The 20,677-nt window shown below is 38.0% G+C and overlaps 1 protein-coding gene across 4 annotated transcripts; it reads right to left on the reverse strand.

Moving 5' to 3' along the window:
* Positions 1-1,025: 1,025 nt before the first annotated feature.
* LOC105051273 (uncharacterized) lies at positions 1,026-20,470 on the reverse strand. 4 transcript variants are annotated; one of them, XM_010931615.4, is made up of 5 exons: positions 20,074-20,470; positions 19,894-19,991; positions 18,567-18,836; positions 4,836-4,884; positions 4,515-4,754 (listed from the first exon to the last, which is right to left on the reverse strand). In XM_010931615.4, exons 1-5 carry the CDS (start codon positions 20,394-20,396, stop codon positions 4,658-4,660), a joined length of 837 nt encoding a protein of 278 aa, XP_010929917.1. In that variant the 5' UTR covers positions 20,397-20,470; the 3' UTR covers positions 4,515-4,657. The 4 variants fall into 4 exon arrangements, with proteins under 4 accessions (XP_073099515.1, XP_073099514.1, XP_010929917.1 ...); XM_010931614.4 differs by having other exon boundaries at positions 18,549-18,836; positions 20,074-20,469; XM_073243414.1 differs by lacking the exons at positions 4,515-4,754; positions 4,836-4,884 and adding an exon at positions 1,026-1,602.
* Between the last annotated feature and the right edge of the window lie 207 nt (positions 20,471-20,677).

The following is a 20,677-nucleotide window of genomic DNA, read 5'->3' on the forward strand; positions in this document are numbered from 1 at the left end:
TCCATATATCCATTTATAAATTAGCCCATGGTCTGCCCCAATGAATCCGTGCTACAGTATCTCCTAGTCCATATAGATTATGGGCTAGATTGGTTTTGATACCATTTGTAACAATCTAAGTCATCCAAAAAGATTGACTAGAAGATATTTTTTGAATTCTTTGGTCTTGTATAAGTATCCAAAATCTTTTAGTGAATAATTGATGTGGGACTAAATATATGTCCACATGGATCTATAGACATGGCTTGATAAAAGAATGACGTACGTCCCCCATAGAGAGAAGAACCAAGAGACCAATAAAGATATTGATCTGTCACTCCTCAACCCCTATATAGAATAACCACTTATGTGAGGATCCATGTAGATGTATATTTAGTTCCACATTGATTATTCGCTGAAAAGATCTTAGGCGCTTATATAGGGCTAAGAAATTTAAATAATATCTTTCGACGAGCTTTTTTGGATGAGGTCGTAGATTGTTACGAATAGTATCAAAAACGACTTAGCCTATGGTCTATGTGAATTAAGAGATACTGCAGTAAGGGTTCATTAGGATTGACCACGGGTTGATTGTGATGTTGATAAATGGATCCATTCCTTAGCCTGGCAAGAATGTCAGGACTTAAACATAGAGAGTATGTGAGAATCTGCGTGGATGTGTATTTAGTCGTACATTGATTATTTGCTGGAAAAATCTTGGATATTTATATAGGGTTCAAGAACCCAAATAATTTTTTTCTGCTATCTTTGTTGGATGGGGTTCTTGATTGTTACAGAAAATGAGTAGGCAGAAAAAAAGAAAAAGTTAGAGACTAAACATTAACCACCTTGAGCCAGTAAAGAGAACCTGACTAGTATGGATGGTCTCTAATAAGAAATCCAGCACCACCTTGGCCATCTTTGAGGAAGCCATCGAAGTTAACCTTCACCAACCAATAGGGAGGGGGAAGAGCAGGTATTGAGTGGGAACTACTAGATCTGCAGGTATCCCAGGGCCATAAGCTGGTGACTTGTGAGTCTGTTAATGCCTCAAAGAACTCAAGAGCCAATCTAATAGATTGTTCTGCAATACAAGCTAGATCTGAAGCAAATTGCTGGAAAATTCTAGCATATTTGGAGATCCACAACAACTAGCCACAACAGGCAACAACACACTACTGGACAGTCAATTGCCTATTAGAAATATAGCTCGGCAATGATTGAGAGGAGTCAAACCTATAAGAGGTGGCAGATTTGGCTAAGATGTACTTCCAAGATTCTTTTGCTATTCAGCATCTAATTAATACATGATCTTCTTCTTCTGCACCACAGACATCATAGAAAGTTGAGGTGGGAGCAAAAAGACCTCGATGCGCCAGAATTGCTTTGCATTGTAGTCTCTGCCATGCAATAACCCTTCGAACAGCCTTGATTCTCCAAATGTTAGGCAACTCCCTCATGGCCTGAGTTCCTGACCTGGAAATGGAGATTAAGAGTCCGTAAACATCATGGGTCTTCGGAGTATCTGTTCAAATCTTGAACCAGGCAAGCTGATCCTTCACAAAAGCATGTTAGAATTGCCAAGGAATTTATCCTAGCAACCATCCCAGGAGTCCAGATTTCCTGCAACAATTGAACATTCCATGAGCCTTGTTGAGTAATAAAATAAGAAACATAATGATCTTTCAGGAGTACAACGCATTCGTTGGAATAGGCCTTCTACTCAGTGGAATATTACTGAGATAAGAGACATTGAGAGCACTAATTCCAGTCCTATTTTCGTTTTGCCACTAAAAGGCTCCTTGGGCAACCCAAGCAATCCAGGATTTTGCTTTTTGAATAGCAGAGGCTCATCTTCTTTGGCTATAATTGTTCCATGAACCCTCAAAATCATTTTCGGAGAAGACCACCCTTCCCCGAGAGGGTTGTTATTTAGCACCAAATTAGCAGTAACTGTAACGACCCAGAACCTCATCTAATAAGACTATCTGAAATGTATTATTTGAATTTCTTGATCCAGCATAAGTATCCAAGATCTTCCTACCAAATAACTGACATAAATATTAGTGCAGGCACATATTTAGTCTCACATCGATTATTTACTGAATAAATCTTGGATATTTATACTAGACCAAAAAATTTAAATAATATCTCCCGAGTAGTTTTTTTGGATAAGGTTATGGATTGTTACAACTTACATTGGTATCAGAACTAATCCAACCTATAGCTCATGTGAACTAGAGGATACTGTAACATGAATTCATTAGGTCTAACTATGGTATTTATAAATAAATTTACATGAAGTTGAACCCTTAGCCTTGTAAGGACATCCGGACTTAAAACCGGAAGAGTACGTAAGGATATGTGTGGATATGTATTTAGTTACATATAGATTATTTATTAAATTTTTTTGAATATTTGTATAGGATCAAAAAATCTAAATAATATCCTTCAGTTAGTCTTTTTGGATGAAACCTGAGCTGTTATGGTAACCCTAGCCAACAAAATAGTGCACCTCAGCCTTAGGTCTCTAATGCCTGATCTCCACTACTTTTTAGATCGGCAAACTACTGATATCAGGTGTATACTTCAACCAATTCATACCCCCAAAGAAAGGACTTGAACATTCTGTGAATCCTATCCGTGACGCTTAAAAGGAACAGTCGGTAGTTAGGTAAACAGGAGCGGAAGCCACCACAGATTGAAGCAAAGTTAGTCTTCCAACCTGAGACAAGTTCTTCCATTTCCAACCATCTTCCATATAATTTCTCAGAGAGGAAAATTCTAAAATCTTTCAACATTTACTAGAAACCGGAATGCCGAGATATTGCAATGTCACCATTTTGATTCTGATTGACAATAGTGGGCATATGTCTTGCTTTAGATCAGGCCTCAATCTAGGAGCAAACAAAATCTGAGATCCATCAATATCAACATGCTGACCAGATTGGTTATAATAAGAAAACATAATGTTAATTAGAGCATTTGCATCTTGAACAATGGCCTTCGCTACTAATAAAAGGTTCAGCAAACATAAAATGGGAGATATGAGGGCCATCTCTCCCGAGCTAAAATGCCTTGCGTGATCTCTTTCAAGCGTACCCATCGGGCGCTCAATAACATATTTGAGGACAATATAAAGAGGAATGATGAGAGTACACAGCCCGAGCAAAGTCTCAGTGGAAGAAAACCATGTTGAATTGTTGATGGAGACCCATTACCTAGAATAGAGAACATAGGGTCACACAAGGCCACGTCCAATCACTAAATCTATAGTTAAACCCAAAATGGTTCATAACTGAAAACAAATAACCCCATTTAATTCTATCAAATGCCCTCTCCATATCAATCAGGGGTGTGCAATGATACTATCAAGGTGTTTTATTGTTGAACTGCTAATCTACATACATTGAGAACATAATGATAGCCTGGATTGCATGAATCAGCAACTTCAACTGCAAATCCGGCTAATAGGCTTCAGAAATAATAGCTTCCCTGCAGCATGATCTTTTTTCTTTGAATAGCTTCCCTGCAGCATGATCTTATTCTCATGGAAGAACAGGTATTGGTCTTACATGGTACAACACAGCTACCTATTATATTTTCAAGATCATGAGATGGTCACCTATGGCACTGAAAGGTTCTGCTAGTCCCCAGAACGCTTTACCAGTGTTCACTGGCACTGAAATATAGCTTAGGGCAAAGGGCTAGTTTAACTGTAACAGATGAACCATCATCAATCAATACAAGCATCAAATCATCATAGTTGGTATGGGGATCATTACTGACCTATCTGAAAAACAACCATTTTGTGATTAGGTGACAAATAACACTTCAGTATGCCACCCAGCATGGCCAGAATATACATCAGAGTGTGGAGTTATCCTGAAAGCTTCTGCCAAAAATCCAACGACTGATTTTATATAAAATTGCTGTTCATACAAACAATCATCAAAGAGAAGCACAGCAGCAGTGGCAAGAATGAAAAATTGCATCATTATTCATTGGAGCATATTGCCAGGTGATATATCATTATTCAAGGCATGTTTAACACAACATTCAAGGAATGGAACAGAAAATTGAATTTGAGGATCAGACACCATTCCTTGCTGCATTAATTCAATAGTTAAAGTCTAAAAATTCTTCATCTAGAAGTCAGTTCCACTTTAACAACCTCGAATAAAAGGATGTCCTAACGTACGAGGCTTCCACTAGAGTCTGAAGAGCCTGTTTCCATGCTTCGAACCCAAGACACTCAGTCACAATGAAGCAACCTTATTGTTGCACAAAGGGCCACCATTTAAAAACTTGGAATGGCTATCCAAAAAAGCTATGGACCTATGGGGTACATATTTTGGTGGAAGATGCTCTATCACACCAGCGGCTCAAGTTGAATATGGATCATTTGATAACTGATCAAATGCAGTTGGAGATGCATCATCACTAATAATACATATGGTTCCATCTCTTAGAAAGTTTTTATACTTGAGGGATTCATATAGATAAGAAAATCAGTCAAGCAAAATGGCCTGTAATAATGCAACAACAACTAGTTTACCATTGATCAATCTATATATAAGTTTCAATTCATATCTGATAAACACCTGACAAGCTCGAACAATCTAGGTGATTTGATGACCCATGAATGATTGATCTCAGTGAACAACCTCTTTATATTTTAGTTATCATTCTGAGGGTTTGCAGATGCCTTCTTAATCTTCTTTTTCCTTGAAGCAAAGCTGCTTGGGCCCACAGCTATTGACATACGCTTTGTCCTGGTTAATAAAGTAAACAAATAAATAACCCAAGTAATTTGAGCAAATGCCATGTGACTAAGAAGACAAAGGCAAACATACTGCATGGTGAGTTCCCCTGATTCAGGATCATCCTTTTCCTTCACTTTATCTGATGCAAAACATAGAAACACAATGTAATTTTATGACCAAAAGTATGGAGAAGCCTATCATATCTAAATTCCTCTAATTCCAACAAGCTTCTTTTCTTACGAAATCTCACAATTGATGGGAATATTTCTGAAAAAAAAAAGAAAACAACAGAAAGCATGCAAGATGATAATAGGGTAGAACACATAATATTTAAAAAGAAAAATACCACATTAAAGTACAAGATACAACTAGCTTTTCTCTTGCATTGGTACCCATGTTAAGCTAAGTGGTACTAAGAAGTATTGGAAATACCTACAATCACATAGGTACCAGTGACATGCAAAACTCTTCCTAGGGCTGAAAATGGGTCCAGAAGAGTTTGACCAGACCCAGGACAACTTGGCTGGGATGGCGAATATGCATCCAATCTTGGCTGGGATACAATAATAAAATCTACTGGATCTGGATTTCAATTTCTTTTCCAGATTCAGATCCAGAACTCCAGTTGCTTATATATCAGTTTAAAAACAATCAAAAAATTCATTTGAATCAATTGCCCCAATATTTTCCTCACCTCTTTTCTGTTTTCAACAATTCCTGGCACTTCCCTTTGCCTCCATCACCAACCCCAAGCCCAGTAACCGCTGACCACCATGTCCTAAGAGCCAATTGTTGCCACCAACGCCCAGGCGCTGACCTCTCTCTCCCCCTCATATCTCTTTCCCTCGACTCCTAGGCCATCTACCAAGCCGCTTTTCCTATATAGGACAGGCACCACACCCTCCTGCTCTCAGAGCCCAATGGTGGCACTCTGGATAGTTCATTTCACTTCTTTTAAGGCTCTCTCTCTTTTCTCTTTCTGGGGGTGTTTGTGTCTGAGTGCGTGCATGTCTCTGAATTTTTTTTCTCCCTAACCTCTTTCATTGGCACCCTGTGGAATCACCACAACATCCACCTGACCCCACACTTCTCTACCCATTGCCCTGTCTCAGATCCTTCCATGCCCAAAAAAACAAGAGCTAAAGGATATGTCTGTTGCAACTAGATGCTGCTGCACCGTTCCAAAGATTATTATGAGGATGAACAAGGCAAAATAAATCAATTGAAAAACAAATAATTGCAATTTTTACCAAATATTTGGAATCATCTCCTGCAGTGTATACTATGATTGAACTTGAAAACCATGTGAGCACTAGGTAAGGATGATTCCTATTCATTCAGAACAAACGTACATTAAAGAGTATAGACCTCCCATCTTTAGGTAAACCATCCTAGAGCATACCAGAGTACCCATAAATTAGGATAAAGAAGGATTTGGATGGTGGCCTCAAGCTGTGGTACCTTAGTATCTACTATCTGTTTAACATCCATATCTGTTTATTACAAACATAGTTACACATTCATTTGATATCTGTATCTCTATTGATATCTGCTAAACAAGTGGGTAGGAATATGAATACATATCAATCAATTTCAGCCCTAACTCTTCTGGATTCATCCAGGCACAGAATATAATTTTAAAAATATAGAATCCTACACATTAAAACTGAAGGAATGCCATACTGATTTACTTGTTCTACCTTTGACCAACCAGATCATTAAAAATGTCTGAAAATCCTTGCATGTATTTTAAAAGTAAATGGATAACATACCAACTTCTGGCAACAACATAATTTAAAGAGTAATTCTTTGTGCACCGGACGTGGTGCAGCAAAAATGCACCGTCCCATCCTATTGGGCAACGTAGCCACCACTTTTCAACGCGCATTTAATATCTCCAGTTCTGCTTTTTCATTTGAAATTTTGAATGATAAAAATACCTCTCATCTTTTAAAAAAATTATCACATCCCGTGATCATATTATGACATCCCATAGTCAAATTATGACTTCCTACACAACAGAAAGTCATAAGCTTCCAAAGGTCATAAAGAGAGAAGGGCATTTTCATCATTGCAATTTATGAAATTTTTAAATGACAAAAATAACCTTTCCTTATGACATCCTATGGCCAAATATGACTTGCCGTTATGCAGGAAGTCATAATTTTACTGCAGGATGTCATAATATATCACATGATGTTATAATTTTCTCAAAAGAGAGGTATTTTCGTCATTCAAAATTTCAAACGAAAAAGCAAAACTACAAGCATTAAATGCACATTGGAAAGCGATGGCTATGTGGCCTAATAAAATGGGATGGTGCATTTTTACTACACCGCATGTGGTGCACAAAGACTTTCTCTAATTCAAATATCACACCTCTAATACTTGAGGCCTCAAACATCGGTAATAGAGTATGGGATTCAGAGCTATCATGATGTTAAGAAGCAGATGAAGACATGTGATGCATGTGATATGAAGTTCACATGGATTTCTGTTTTTATATGGATGCATTATTTAAATAAAGTTGCAAACTTTCTCTGCTAAACTGTCACTTGTAGGAGAATACATGTACCATGGGTTCATACATGGATCATCTTTTGATTAATATTACATCATGAGAAACATATTGACAATTAACTCCAATATTTTTTCTGGATAATCATTTAGCTTCAAATATCAGCATACTGGGTGGGTGGCTAGTTTTCATTAATTCTGTCATGTTACTCACTCCATATATTTTCTGTCTGCCCTCTTTCTATCATCATGGATCACCAAAAGAAATGGCAAAATAGAATTTGTTATCTCCAAAAAGGAAATGTAATAAAGAGTGCAGATTCTTGTCAAGTAGTAAAGATATTATGAAAATTAGGATGATGAATCTAAGGTATCAAGCAAGTTGATGACAACGTTATCAAACAAGAAACTGTGTAAGGCAGACATCTTCCACAATCAATTATCATAGAATAATATTTGGAGGGAAGACCAAAGTGGCATTTATTTTACTGGCAAGGTGGTGTGATCAAGAGCCCTATATTCTCCTCGAAATGAGACCTCAAGTGTGAGGATAGCTTCATGTACATTGACAAACCCTAGAATAAATTTGATGAACAAGAGGTTCTGGTGCAAGAAGTTTAGAGAAAGTAAATGTCCAAATAATGGTAATAAAAGATATCATAGAGTGACCAATTTCGTTATTGAAGATTTATTACACAAAATAATGGAGAGATAGATGAAGATATATGGAGTAGAATTAGAGTTTCTTGGATAAAGTAGAGAGGTGCATCTGGAATATTATGTGATATGTATATACTTTGGAGAGTTAAGGGAAACTTTTATAGAACAATCATAAGGCCTGTAATGTTGTATGTCTCAGAGTGCTGGGTGACAAAGAAAGTACATAAACAAATTAAATGTGGCAGAAATAAGAATATTAAGATGGATGTGTGGTAAAACTAGTAAGAATAGATTACAAGATGAATGTATCAGAGGAGCTGTAAGAGTTGTATTAATTAAGGACAAAGTGATGAAAACTTGATTGAGAGGTATGGACATGTAGAGTGAAGATCTGAGGAGAGTTCTATAAGAAGAGGTACTTTAGTTTGTGTTGAAGGTTGTAAAAGGAAAAAAAGGAGGAATACCTAAATTAATATGGAAGGAGATTGCGACAAAGGATATGAAGAAACTTGGAATAATATTAGAGTTAGCCATAGATAAAAATGGTTAGGAAATGATGCTCCATAAAGCCAAACCCCAAATAGTTGGGAAAAGGCTAGGTAATTATGATTATGACATGCTCAAATAGTCTAGTAACCCAATTTAGAAGAGCATCAACAAAACAATGTCCACAAGTAGGAAACCTTCATGATTTGTTGCAGGCATCTGCCCATTAGAGGAAGAGGACAGAGCTAAATAGTGTTTGATTGGGTCATCCAACTTCTTGGTCAAATCCTCCTATCACTTTCTCAACAAATCAAAAGCAACTAATTGTTGCGCACCATAGTTAAAGTAAAGAAAAATCAAGTGACAGATACTCAATGGCTCTCTCTCTTGTACCTTCCCTTGTCATTGAGTTATTGACCACTCAAACATGCCTTCGCAATCAAGCAACTCAAGGTAAGGCTTCGAAAAAGAGAACAAGTAGTGAATAGCATTGCAGCCAAGGCTTTACGTCCCAATGGGATGGGGGGCGTCCCGGCCATCCCGTCTCATTCCTGTGAGAAAATAGGATCGGGACAGGCTCGCGACTCCGAAACTCATTCATGCAGAGAGAAAAGAAGAAAGAGGAAAGAAAAGATAAAGAAAAAGAAAAAATGAAAGGAAAGAAGAAGAAAAATGAAAAAAAAGAAAGGAAGGGAGATAAAAAGAAAGAAAAAAGAAAGTAAAGAAAGAAAGATAGAGAAAAAAAAAAGAAGGAAGAAAAAAAGAAAAAAAGAAGAGAAGGATGGAGATATCCACCAGGTGCATGATCGGGATGATTGTCGGGACAGGACGGGACAGTGAGATGACCCATTCCATGGAGAAACCAAGACACCTTTGTCCCATGGGATCTAAAACATTGATTGCAGCCATTTTTGGTATGTGGTAGGATATACAAGATAATAGCAAAAAAATAACCTCCTCGCCAAGGACAAATTCTTCACGTATAACAAAATTCTCATAAAGGAGAAATTGAGGAAATGAAACCTGCCCACACAATTTGGTTATCTTCTTATATAATGACACAAAGTCCATTGACTATTTTTACTAAGGTGCATCATCTCGAGGGCAGTTGGTTCATATTCAAATCTAACATAAGGAGTCAGGATGGAAAGGCGGCAATAAAATCTTTCCAACTCTAAAGATAAAAAGGATCAAAGCTAATCTAAAACCAAGGATATTCTTGCTTGAACATATTCTAGTGTATTTAGAAGGAAAGAAACTATTTTACCCTCCAAAAGAATGTTAATCAAAGACAACATGAAGATTAAGATAAGGGTTTTGTTTGTCAACCGGACATAAATGGAGCTGAAAAGTGCCTTAGCTTCTCCAAATCATGTAATCAACATGGTCCTTGTATGCAACTTCTATTCTCCATCATTTTGTAACTTTACTATTTCCTTTGTAGAAGGTCAAGTGGGGTCTTTCGCTCCTTTCAAGAAAAACTCACTTATTAGTATATATTGAAAATATGCATTAAAAATGCATGCATTACAACCATTGTTTTAACTCTTGGCTGAAATTTCATGATCAAGATTGGAACCAAAGTTCGCTGTGCCGGTACCCAGGCACAGATTGATTGGCTGGTGGTATGGTTCAGTACGCCCTCTTGCGATTCCGTAGAGTCCGAATTGATACAGAGAGAGGATGGAGGGAGAATGGGAGAGAGGAAGAGGAGAGGTGAGGGAAGGGAAGGAGAGGGCCTTAGAGGCCGTTGAAGGGTAGTCGAGGCCGCCGTGACATCGCCGAGCTCGATGGAAGTTGAAAGGGGGAGGAGGGAGGGAACAAGAGGGAGAGAAGGCTGAAGGCCTTCGGAGAGCCACCGAGGTTGTTGTGCGACTACCGAGCTCGATGGAAAGCCGAAGGACAGGCTCCGCCCTCCTTTTGATTGAAACAGGAGCTTCAAGCATTTATTTTATTTTTTATTTTGGTTTTATCACTATTTTGATTTTTTTTCAATTTCAATTTAAGTCGGCAACTATGTTGCCAATTTCAATAAAATCAAAATAAAAAACAAAATAGGGGCCCAAGCTCTTGTTTCGATTGAGAGGGTGGACCCCTCCAACTTTCCATTAGGTTTGGTAGCAACATGACGGCCTCACTAGCCCTCTGGAGGTCTTCAACAGCCTTCTCTCCTTCTCATTCCCTCCATCCTCCAACTTCCACCAAACTTGACAGTGGTTTAGCCTCGCTTGCCCTCCAATGACCCTCTCTCCCTCTCCTTCCCTCCTCTCTCTCTTCCTCTCTTTCCCTTCTCCCTCTCCCCCTCCTTCGCCAGTTAGTTGTTTCGATTGTTGGAACCATCAAGGTCCATTGTCAGCATGACTTAATGTACTCCAAACCGAACGATTCAAGATGGTTCCACAAAGCCTAATTAGAATATCTCGATTTCACTCAAAATCAATCCCGAAGTAAGGTTCCTTTCAAAGTTCTAGTCAGAATTAACTAAGATTTGCCATGCCAGTAGCGGACCCCGAACCAATCGGCTGGCGATACGGTTCGATATGCCATCATACCATTCCATGCCGGAGCCGAACCGACACAGCAAAAAGGGGGTGAGGGAGAAGGAAAGAGAAGAAAAGAGAGAGGGAATGGAAGGTAAGGAAAGGGAGAGGAGGAAACAACCTTCGAAGACCGTCGGAGGGCTATTGGAGGTGTTGTGGAGGCCATGAGCCTCCGTTCAATCGAAATAGGGGCTTTGGCCCCTATTTCTTTTTTATTTTAAAAGTATCGAACAAAGTAGGCAAGGAAAGCCGTTTCTCCTCCTTTTCCTTCCCTCCCTGTTTCTCTCTTTCCTCTCTTTCCTTTGCTCTCTTGAGCTGTGTCAGATTAGGACGAGGCCCACTGCCTTGGCAGTGGTAGTGGTGGCCTTATCGGCCCTCCGACAGCCTCTAGAGACTGTTCCCCCTCTCCCTTTCCTTCCCTCTTCTTCCCTCTCTTTTCCTCTCTTTCCTTCTCCCTCCCATGGTTTCTTGTCGGTGTCTCGTTTGGTTCAAGACAATTCAGCCTTCCATGGAATTAACCATCAGCTCCAAGAATGTATTAATGGGCCCATCAATGTTATCTTGTTCATTATTCATGAAGAGCATATTAAAATCATACTCTGCAATTTCTATAAAGATTGATTTTGGTAAACACTTGCAAAGAGTTCAAGGGATGTAAAAATTTTGTGGCCTCAAAAATCTCTTTGGTTTGGGGGGAATTCTTAAAGAAAAGATTGTATGGTTCTGTAAAGCATGTTAAGTCTCTTGAATATTAGATGCACAAAATTTAAGCTTGCATTCATGAAATTCAAGCTCAAGTCTCCTTTATAGGCTTGCAAGTTTAAAAATCTGAAAAATCTAAGAAAAGGATAATTCCTCTATTACGCTTGTTGATCAGTTGTCTACTAGCAAATCTGGTTGAAAAGAGAATAAGAGGATGTTTGGTTGCATGCAAATCCATTTGCACATGAAAGGGTTTGCAATTGCAAATAGAAATATTGCAAATTATTTATAGTTGCAAAAATTGCTTTTTCCTACAACCATCATTTGCTATAATGCCTTGAACCGCCTGATTAGGGGTGTACTGAACCGAACTGATGGGGAACTAGAATGGTTCGCCCTACCTGTTCTATAAACCAGCCAAGCCCTCATTATTTGATTAAATCCCCCTTATCTAGTTTGAGATTTTCTCGATCTAGTCAATTAACAAGCCCTCCAAATCCTTTGAAACCCTTCAAAACCCCAACGGACTTGTTGGCCCATTGTGGATCCTCCTCCCCCAGCCCCCTTCTCTCTCACCCCCATGCAAATCCTTCGAAACCCTCGCCTCTCTCCCACCTACACTTACTCCCGCTGACATCCTCCTCCTTCCAGCCTTTCTCCGGCTCCATGTCCTTCCCCAAATATGACTGCGGACTTAGGAGGCCGACTAATGCTGGTAGGTTAGTGGGCCCACACCTCCAGGCACCTCTCTAGCCTTTCTACGGATCGATCCATGCCTCCAGGTGAGTCTCCCTCTCTCCCCCCCCCCCGCCCCACTCCATCTCCTCTCTCTCCTTCTTCCTCTCTAGCCCTTACCCTCTCCCTCTATCTGGTTATGGTATGCCGTGGTTCATGGCCAATCGGCATACCTAGCGGTACCAATTCTACCATCTTTGCCTACTATTATAACTATAAATGTGTTTACTATTGTTTGTTTGAATGGTTGAGGTTAGATCACTAGAGAGAGGAAGCATGAAAGAAGGCAGTTGTTGCTTGTAGAGTGGGTCGTAGGAGTGGTGGAGGGGCAAGTAGCTGTAATGGAGTGAGGCAGTTGTGGAAGAGAGAGAGAGATGGAAGACAAAGTAGATGAGTGATAAAGAGGAAGAGAGTGGAGGTAGACAAGGTAGGGCGATGCTAGTGGAGAAACGAGGGAAGGGGGGGAGGGAGGGGGAGGGGTGGTGAAGGGAGGGAGATAACAAGTACCATAAGATAACGAGTCACCATGGGAGGAGAGGGCTTATTGGAGGTAGAGGGGGCATGAGACCTTAGGCATCAAAGAGAGTGGTACTCTCAAGTAAGTGGTTTGAAAAGCTTTTCCACCCCACTTGCAACTTCAATTCTAAAAGCTTTTAAGGTCAAATATGACCGTAAAACTCTCGGGAATTTTTGGCCCCCATTTTTGTAACCCAATTACATCCTTGTAAATGAGTTGCAAGGGACAAAACAATTGCAAGTAGCCATCCGCAACTTATTTAATGTATCTACAGTTGCATTATAGGCAACCAAACAGCCTCTAATGTGTTGCGATTTCATATGAAAAATATTGATATATTATTCCTTTTCTTGTTCTTTGTAATATGGACATAGGTGCTTGCCCGAAAAGTTCATACTTGCATCAACAATTAAATGTGCATTTAGATTTTAATCAAAGATTGAGAAAATGATACATGCACTTCAAAATGATGTGAAACATGCAGTTTAGTTTTTCTATAAGATCTTTTTTATAATCTATCAACACTACTAGCTTAAAGAATCAAACTATATACCTAAGATGCAAGTAATCGAAAAACATCTTAATAAATTTTCACGACTCACTTTATTTATTATCCTTGCATTAACATTTTCTTTTTATCTTCAGCTAAGACATTATATGGTTATATAACAATTTTTGAACTTTTTTTGATGTTTTTAATCATTTTTTGATTGAAATTCCAAAAAATTGAACTGAAACAACCAAAAAAAAAATTACAGAAACCAAAACTTGATCAGCCTGCTCAAACCTTCATAATAATTTCCTGAGAGGCAGCAATTTTTACCCACTCTAGAACTCTATATGTGTGAAAGAGTACTCTTGATGTCCTTCAAATAACAATCTTAAATAAGAGAGCTGTTTGTGAACAGCTAGTTTTCAGCTTAAACTTTGGCTTGAATAGGGCTATCTCCATTACAAAGCAAGCCATGCTTCAGCCCAAAACCTGAGCTTGAAATATAAATAAGCCAAGCATGAAATGCACACAAGCTGCCTTCTTTTTGTTCGATTAAGCTTGAAATAGACAAAACAAAGTACGTACAATAAAAATATTATCAAATCAGCCTCTAAGCAGAACCCTTCACTCTCACCCTCAACCTTGACCTTGCACAAACTGCCAACCTCAAGTACTCAATCTTTGTTGAGCCCCATCGCACTAAGCTTGAGCGAGCTGATCTTAGAACAGGTGAGATTGAGCTATGAAGGCCCAGTTCCTGAAAAGCACAAACCCTGGAGCAAGTGTTGCTTCTTATCAAGTCAAGCTTCAGCTAGCTGAACTTGGTCCATTACACCTTTACTATGAAAGTTTGTCCCAAATCCCCCCAAAACAACACCTCCCCACCAACACCTCCACCCCCCACACCCCCCTCCCCCACAACAATACACCAAAACCCTCTCCTCCTTCCCAACCATCCCCAAGAATATCAGTCATACCCATAAAAGAGTGTAATTATCCCACAATCGCAACAATTCTAGCCAGCATAGTGAAGACCAGATACCAGATATATAAAAGTCAGCAAATTTGCCATCAAATAGAAGCTTGAAGTGATTTGTTTCCATCTGGTTATCGCATTATTGTACCACACTAGATTTTAAAGTGAAATATTCAGTATCACAGCCTGCTATTCTGCCGATTTTGTCTGCTAACAGAATCTCAAGCAAAAACACCGCAAGGAATTCTTACATTCATAACTTATCAGTCTCATCTTAGACCAAACGATCATTTCAGATATGTGGTTCTCACCACAAAGCATAAGGTGCAAGCTGCAAACTGCAAGTGTTTACCCCCAATCTCCTATCAATGCCTTGAGTAAATCCAAAATGTGAAGTGCTCACACAATAACACATGCAAATCAAGACCTCCACCACCACATAGCAAGGAAAAAATTGTAACTTTGCTAGCAATCCTCTATGGGCATGAAAACCTTTTAAAGAGCTACACCATTGATAAGGACAGGTGCATCTTTTAGTCACAAGCAGAAGTTCTAAAACTAGCCAATAAAGGGATTTGGGGAAGCAAGTTGCGCTTTCACTTATGGTATCATTAACAACATTGCAGTTAACCTTCTTTAAGTAACATACCATTAAGCTACAATATTTAGTTTTCTAAAATTCTAAAATATAGTAACTAAACAGTCACAATTAAGCCATCAAGGATCTATCTACCTTCTGTCCAGACTTTTAACATGCACAAGATAAAACTTAAACTACAGGCTAAAACTTGATAGTATAGCAATCCATTCAAAATAGTGAGCCTAAAACTAGTAAATTCTGCACCTTTTCTTTTGGGATGAAGACCACAAAACTTTATCAAATTATAAATGTGTCCTTCTGCCACTATTGCTAGATTGATGCAACCTAGGGATTCTGTAGGATGCACACAACATTCTTTTGGAGAACACAAGCTTGACAGGGATTAAAACTAATCAATTCAGCATTCACAATCCATTCCCCGAAAACTTGTTAACTAAAGCAGTGACTAAATGTATTAGCAAAACAGAAAAGAAAGCAAAAAGATTTAATAGCACCAGCAAACTTAAAAATTCAATAGTAGTTCAAAACTCATATATCTGAAAATAATGCTTGGGCAGTCCAGAGACAAAAAAAAATAATGCGAAATGTGGAGAGTAGAAGGACCAGGATGCAAGTTGAAATACATGGTTTACAGCTTTCAGACAACAGCAGATAGTAATGGCAAATCAGAAATGAGAGAACAAGATTTGGGTATCTAGAGAGGAAGAAAAGAAGGAAGAACTAGTGGAAAAAGAGAATTTAAAAGATTTGACCCATGGAAAAAAATGCAAAGCAATGCACCAATGACTGTTGGCATCCACTTACTTGCTAAGCATGGTACATGAATCTTTAAGTGGGGATTGTTAAAGCCGGGAAAAGAAGTAGATGAGAATAATCCTTACATCAACTGAACTACACTTTACATGATAATATAGGACAAATAAACAGAGAAGGTATAGAGAAAAAAGGTTGAATAACTCATCTTCATTGTCATTTTTTCCAGCAATCAATTGTTTTTTGCCATTAATTATTTCACTCATTCATGACTACTACAATTAGTTTCGCAAAAACACCTATGGTGCCACCAATAATTACTACAGTATTATTTTTTGCAAGGCCATGAATATATCATTGTGAAGCAAAATAGTCAACCTTAGTAAATATATGCACTACTCAATCACTAGAAGTTAGTACATCTTCCAATAAAGCCAAATGGAAAGTCCAAATCAAGCAATCAATGTGTAAGGCAATTTATGCACGTGTTTCACTCCACCAGCCATCTTTAATATGTATGAAGGTGCCTTCATCAGGAAAAACACATATTTGAACCATACCTAGAATTTCCAAATGGGATTCGTCATGCTTTAATGAGGAAAAACCACAAAGAGAACATCAATAGCTAATAAACAATCTACGAGCAGCAAAAATGTATGCTGAATAAATAATAGAAGCAAGACTGCGTTGGAAGACAGAAATGCCAATTTTGTTGATCAAGTCAGAAGTAAGCAAAATATTGCCTTCTAGGTTTCCTTTCTATAAGTCTAACATGAAATAAAGGCCTACATCTATAGATAGCCCATTTAACAAGCCTACCAACAATTTTCTAGACCTGGTGACACATTAGTGGATGGAACTAACAAAGCTTTTAATCAGAGTTTTAAATACTGTCAAAATGAGACAGTACAACCACTACCGTACCATTCCAGTCAAATCCCAGCACCGGGACACACCCAGGTTGACGAAACATATAAAACTAGGCATCCTGGTCAGGTTGGGTAGTATTGGCTAGTACCAAAAGGTATAGGCACGGTGCACATATCATGCATCACGTGTGAAACAGGTCCGCAATGCCAAGTACTGACTCTGTTTCATGCGAGACATCCCAATCAGGGCAATTTTTTAAGAAAAACAAGGCTTCAATGCCTTTAGGCATCTTGTAAGGAGGCTGAGCTCCTTTTTCCCAATCTATAAGAGGGAGAGTGAGCAAGCGCGTGCGAGAGAGGATGAAGATCTCAAAGGGAGATGATGCTGAAAATTAGCAATGGAGAGCTATCAAATTAAGTGAGGCCCTTCTTCCTTTCTTTTTTTGGCCAAAAATTGACAAAATCAATAAAAATTATGATTTTTTTTTTTTTTTTACTTCAATTTGGATATGTTGTAGGGTGGAAAACACCCTACAGTATGATAATTTTATCGACGAATAATTAATTTTTGTAAATTATTAATAAGTTTAGATTAGAATAATAGTTAAAATAAATGAAATTTTGATTTGAAGAAATTGAAGTATGCTTGCATCTATAGAATATGAATGCTACAATTTTTGGGATCATATTTACTTTTTAAAATATTTATAGTTATGTAATTATTTTTATAAAAAAATTAAAATATCAAAATTCTGAAAATATAAAAATACAAACAGATTTACTAAAATATAAATGTAATTTATAAAACTAATTGTCATGCATTTCAGAAAATAATAGATTTTTCATGACTTCAAATTATTTTAAGGTAAAATATTTAAAAATCCAAAAAAATGATCAAACGTAAAATCATAGAGCATGCATCGACACTTAACAAGATGAAATTTCTAAATTCCTATCTTGTATATGAGAGTCACTGACACTCTATGGTATTAAAGTTACAAATTGAGTTATTATGCATTTTCTTTTTACAATGCTGCACTAAATTTATCATTCTTCACTTATAAATGTTGCTAGGTTATTCATCATTGGGTGTCAGTACCAATGTCAGCACTCCGACATCACATGCCTACTTGAAAACACACTTGAAACACTAAAAGTACAAAACAAAAATCACCCCAATACCTTATCATGCATAGAAACCAAAAAAAAAAAAGAAAGAAGGAAAAAAAGTAAAAGAAAATTCATATTTTGGCATCCTGATATGGGACCATTACAAAGCCTCGTACCATGTGTTGGCATGGGATGGACCGATACTATCCCATTTTGGCTGAAAACTGATAAGCCCTAATACCAGTATTTCAGCCACCTAATAATATCATTTTATTAGAAAGGCCTTGACAATCTCTTTCATATGTTCACGGCTATCCTAATCAGTATATTAGCATTCATGGGAAGAGAACAATATGCACAAATTTCCCGCTGATAAAAGCCTGCTTAATTTCTACAGAACCTCTCCAGCATATGACATCGAACATCAATTATACAGGATACAAAAAAAAAAATTACTTGCACTCCCTAGAGACAGAGTTCAATCCTTCAATTAGGCAAGGTAATTAATCTAATTACGATAATGCATGCTGCAAAATTAGATGACCAACAATGGCAAGCTTGTACAATCTACACACCAAGAACAAGCAACAATATGTTTACACCAAAAGGGTAATATAAGTAGAAATTAAAAATACAAATATGCAAACTTTGTGCTAGGAAAGTTTTGAACTTCAATTTTGTATGAACCCCTTCACAAAGTGACAGATTGTTATCTATAGAAGCAAAGGAATATGTTGTTAAGTAAATATTAACTACTTGTACAGATTAGACTCGAATGTAAGAACCCCGGGAAAAAGAAAACACCTATATACGTGTCTACACATGAAAGGTAACTTGGTATTACCTAAACCAGTGCCATCACCTGTTTCAAGGCTTGAGCTTGTACAAGATTCCCAGCGATCTCTTCCATCATCAAAATCCCAACGACTTCCAATAGGAGGGACCCAGAAATCAGGCTCTTCTGAATCACTGTTGTTTGCATTGCTTTTCCTTGTCGGAGGAGCATTCTCACCATCCTTTTTCTTCTGATCCCTTTTCGTTGCTTTTGTGCTTGATTTTGATGACTTCTTTGATTGTTTTGCATCTTTTTCCACTACTTCAGCTGAGGCCAGCTTTTCCACTTCCTTTTGTTCTGTTCAAAAGGAAGCACACATGATTCAGAGATGACAACATAGTAAAGTATTATCATCACCTTAAAAAAGTTTGGAAAAAGCAGTAGGAAATTGGGTTAACTTTGATGTACTGGAAATCATGTATTTTGATATTGTTTGAATGCTAATCATGATTTTTTATGTGGAGCATTTGGTTGTGTGATGGAATCCCAAAAAGGTCCTAAAATCATGAAATCAAGAATTTTATTTTGAGTAGAATTTTTCGTATTCACATTTTTCTCACTTTCATAAATTCAATTTCCTTTTCATTTTTGAACTTTCTTTAATCACAAATAGCAGCCAATGTTTTTCTAAAACAAATCTCAACTTTTAAAATTCAAAAATTTAAATTCATAAAACAAATAAAATCATGATTTTTGTAAAAATGTAAAACTCTGAAAGCAGACTTAGACAGAGAAGGGGGGAGAGGGAAGAATGAGGAGAGATGGAGATTTATTATGTTTCCAAAATTATCATAGCAAGTAAGAAAATTAACACACTTTAGAATTTTCCAATCACACTTCGGAGATTTATGTGCACATGAAACTCAGGATTGTAGAATTTCTCTATCACACTTTGGAGATTTATGTGTGTATGGAACTCGGGAATACAGTATCTTAGAATTGCAACCAGTAAATAATATGGAGATCATGTCATTAAACCTTCAAGAAATATAAATGCTCAATCAAACAAGATGAGCTGCAGCGTTTAGACTAGTTGAGCAAATGCAAATGCTCAACCCAAGAATATTAAGGTTCCCCTCTCCTGCAAACACATATTAACATATTTTCTCTAATATCAAAATTTTCAAAACCAATTAGCAAAGGAAATTTCATTCTCCATTTCACAATGATGAATTCAAAATTTGATGCTCCACTAACACATCAAAAACATCATTTTCTTTCAAGATATCTAACCATGCTATTCTCCCATCTCTTTGTCGATAAGAATATCTGCAACTCAGCTACCATATGCTTAAAACTCACTAACCTATTCAAAAAGGGGAAAAAAGGGATCATCTTTCTCAAGAAGAGCTACCTAGTTTGTTCTGAAATCTTCTTCCATTAATATGCTTCCAGATGTGCTCCTCCGTTTTATTGACTGTGTCTCCTGTCATCTTGCAAACCAGCTGTGACCTGCAAGCAATCCACTTCCATAAATCAAAAAAAAAATCCCCCCCCCCAACACACAGAGTGAGTGGGATCTTCTTCATCTTACTTGGAGAGAGGATGGGGTTGGAACATATTGAGCGGGGGCTTCTTCTGGACGATGGCAGCATCGATAAGGGCGAGCCGGCAGGCCTTGGACCGGGCGTACGAGTCCTTATCCCTGGCGAGCAGCTCGTGGCCCGTCTCCACGCACCGGAATCGCCCATTCCCGATCTCCACGAACGTCGGCGAGCCCAGCAAAAAACTGCCCTCCTTCTCTTTCTCCTCGTTCTTGTCCTTGAGGCCATGGCGATGCTCGGCTTCTCCATTGGAACTAGGGTTTCGTTCTTCTCCCTCGCCTTCGACCTCCATTTTTTTGCCTCTCTTCCCCATTTCGGTGACGGTGATGGTAACCTCTCGCGGCGGTTCACAGGAATGTGAAGTGAACCCAGGGGGAGAAAGGGAAGGGGGGCCGGGCCGATGGAGCGAGTTTGACAGCCCACGGATGCAACCAAGCAGAGTCCAATCGAATAGTTGAAAGTCTAAGCTCGAGCTTGGTTCAAAATATTTAAATTTAAAATTTAATTTAAAATTAATTTAATTTGATTCGAATACCAATCAAATTAAATTTAAATTCAAATTCAAATTTAAAATTAAATTTTAATTTACTAATA

This window comes from Elaeis guineensis, chromosome 9, assembly GCF_000442705.2.
Source record: "Elaeis guineensis isolate ETL-2024a chromosome 9, EG11, whole genome shotgun sequence".
NCBI classification, from domain to species: Eukaryota; Viridiplantae; Streptophyta; class Magnoliopsida; order Arecales; family Arecaceae; genus Elaeis; species Elaeis guineensis.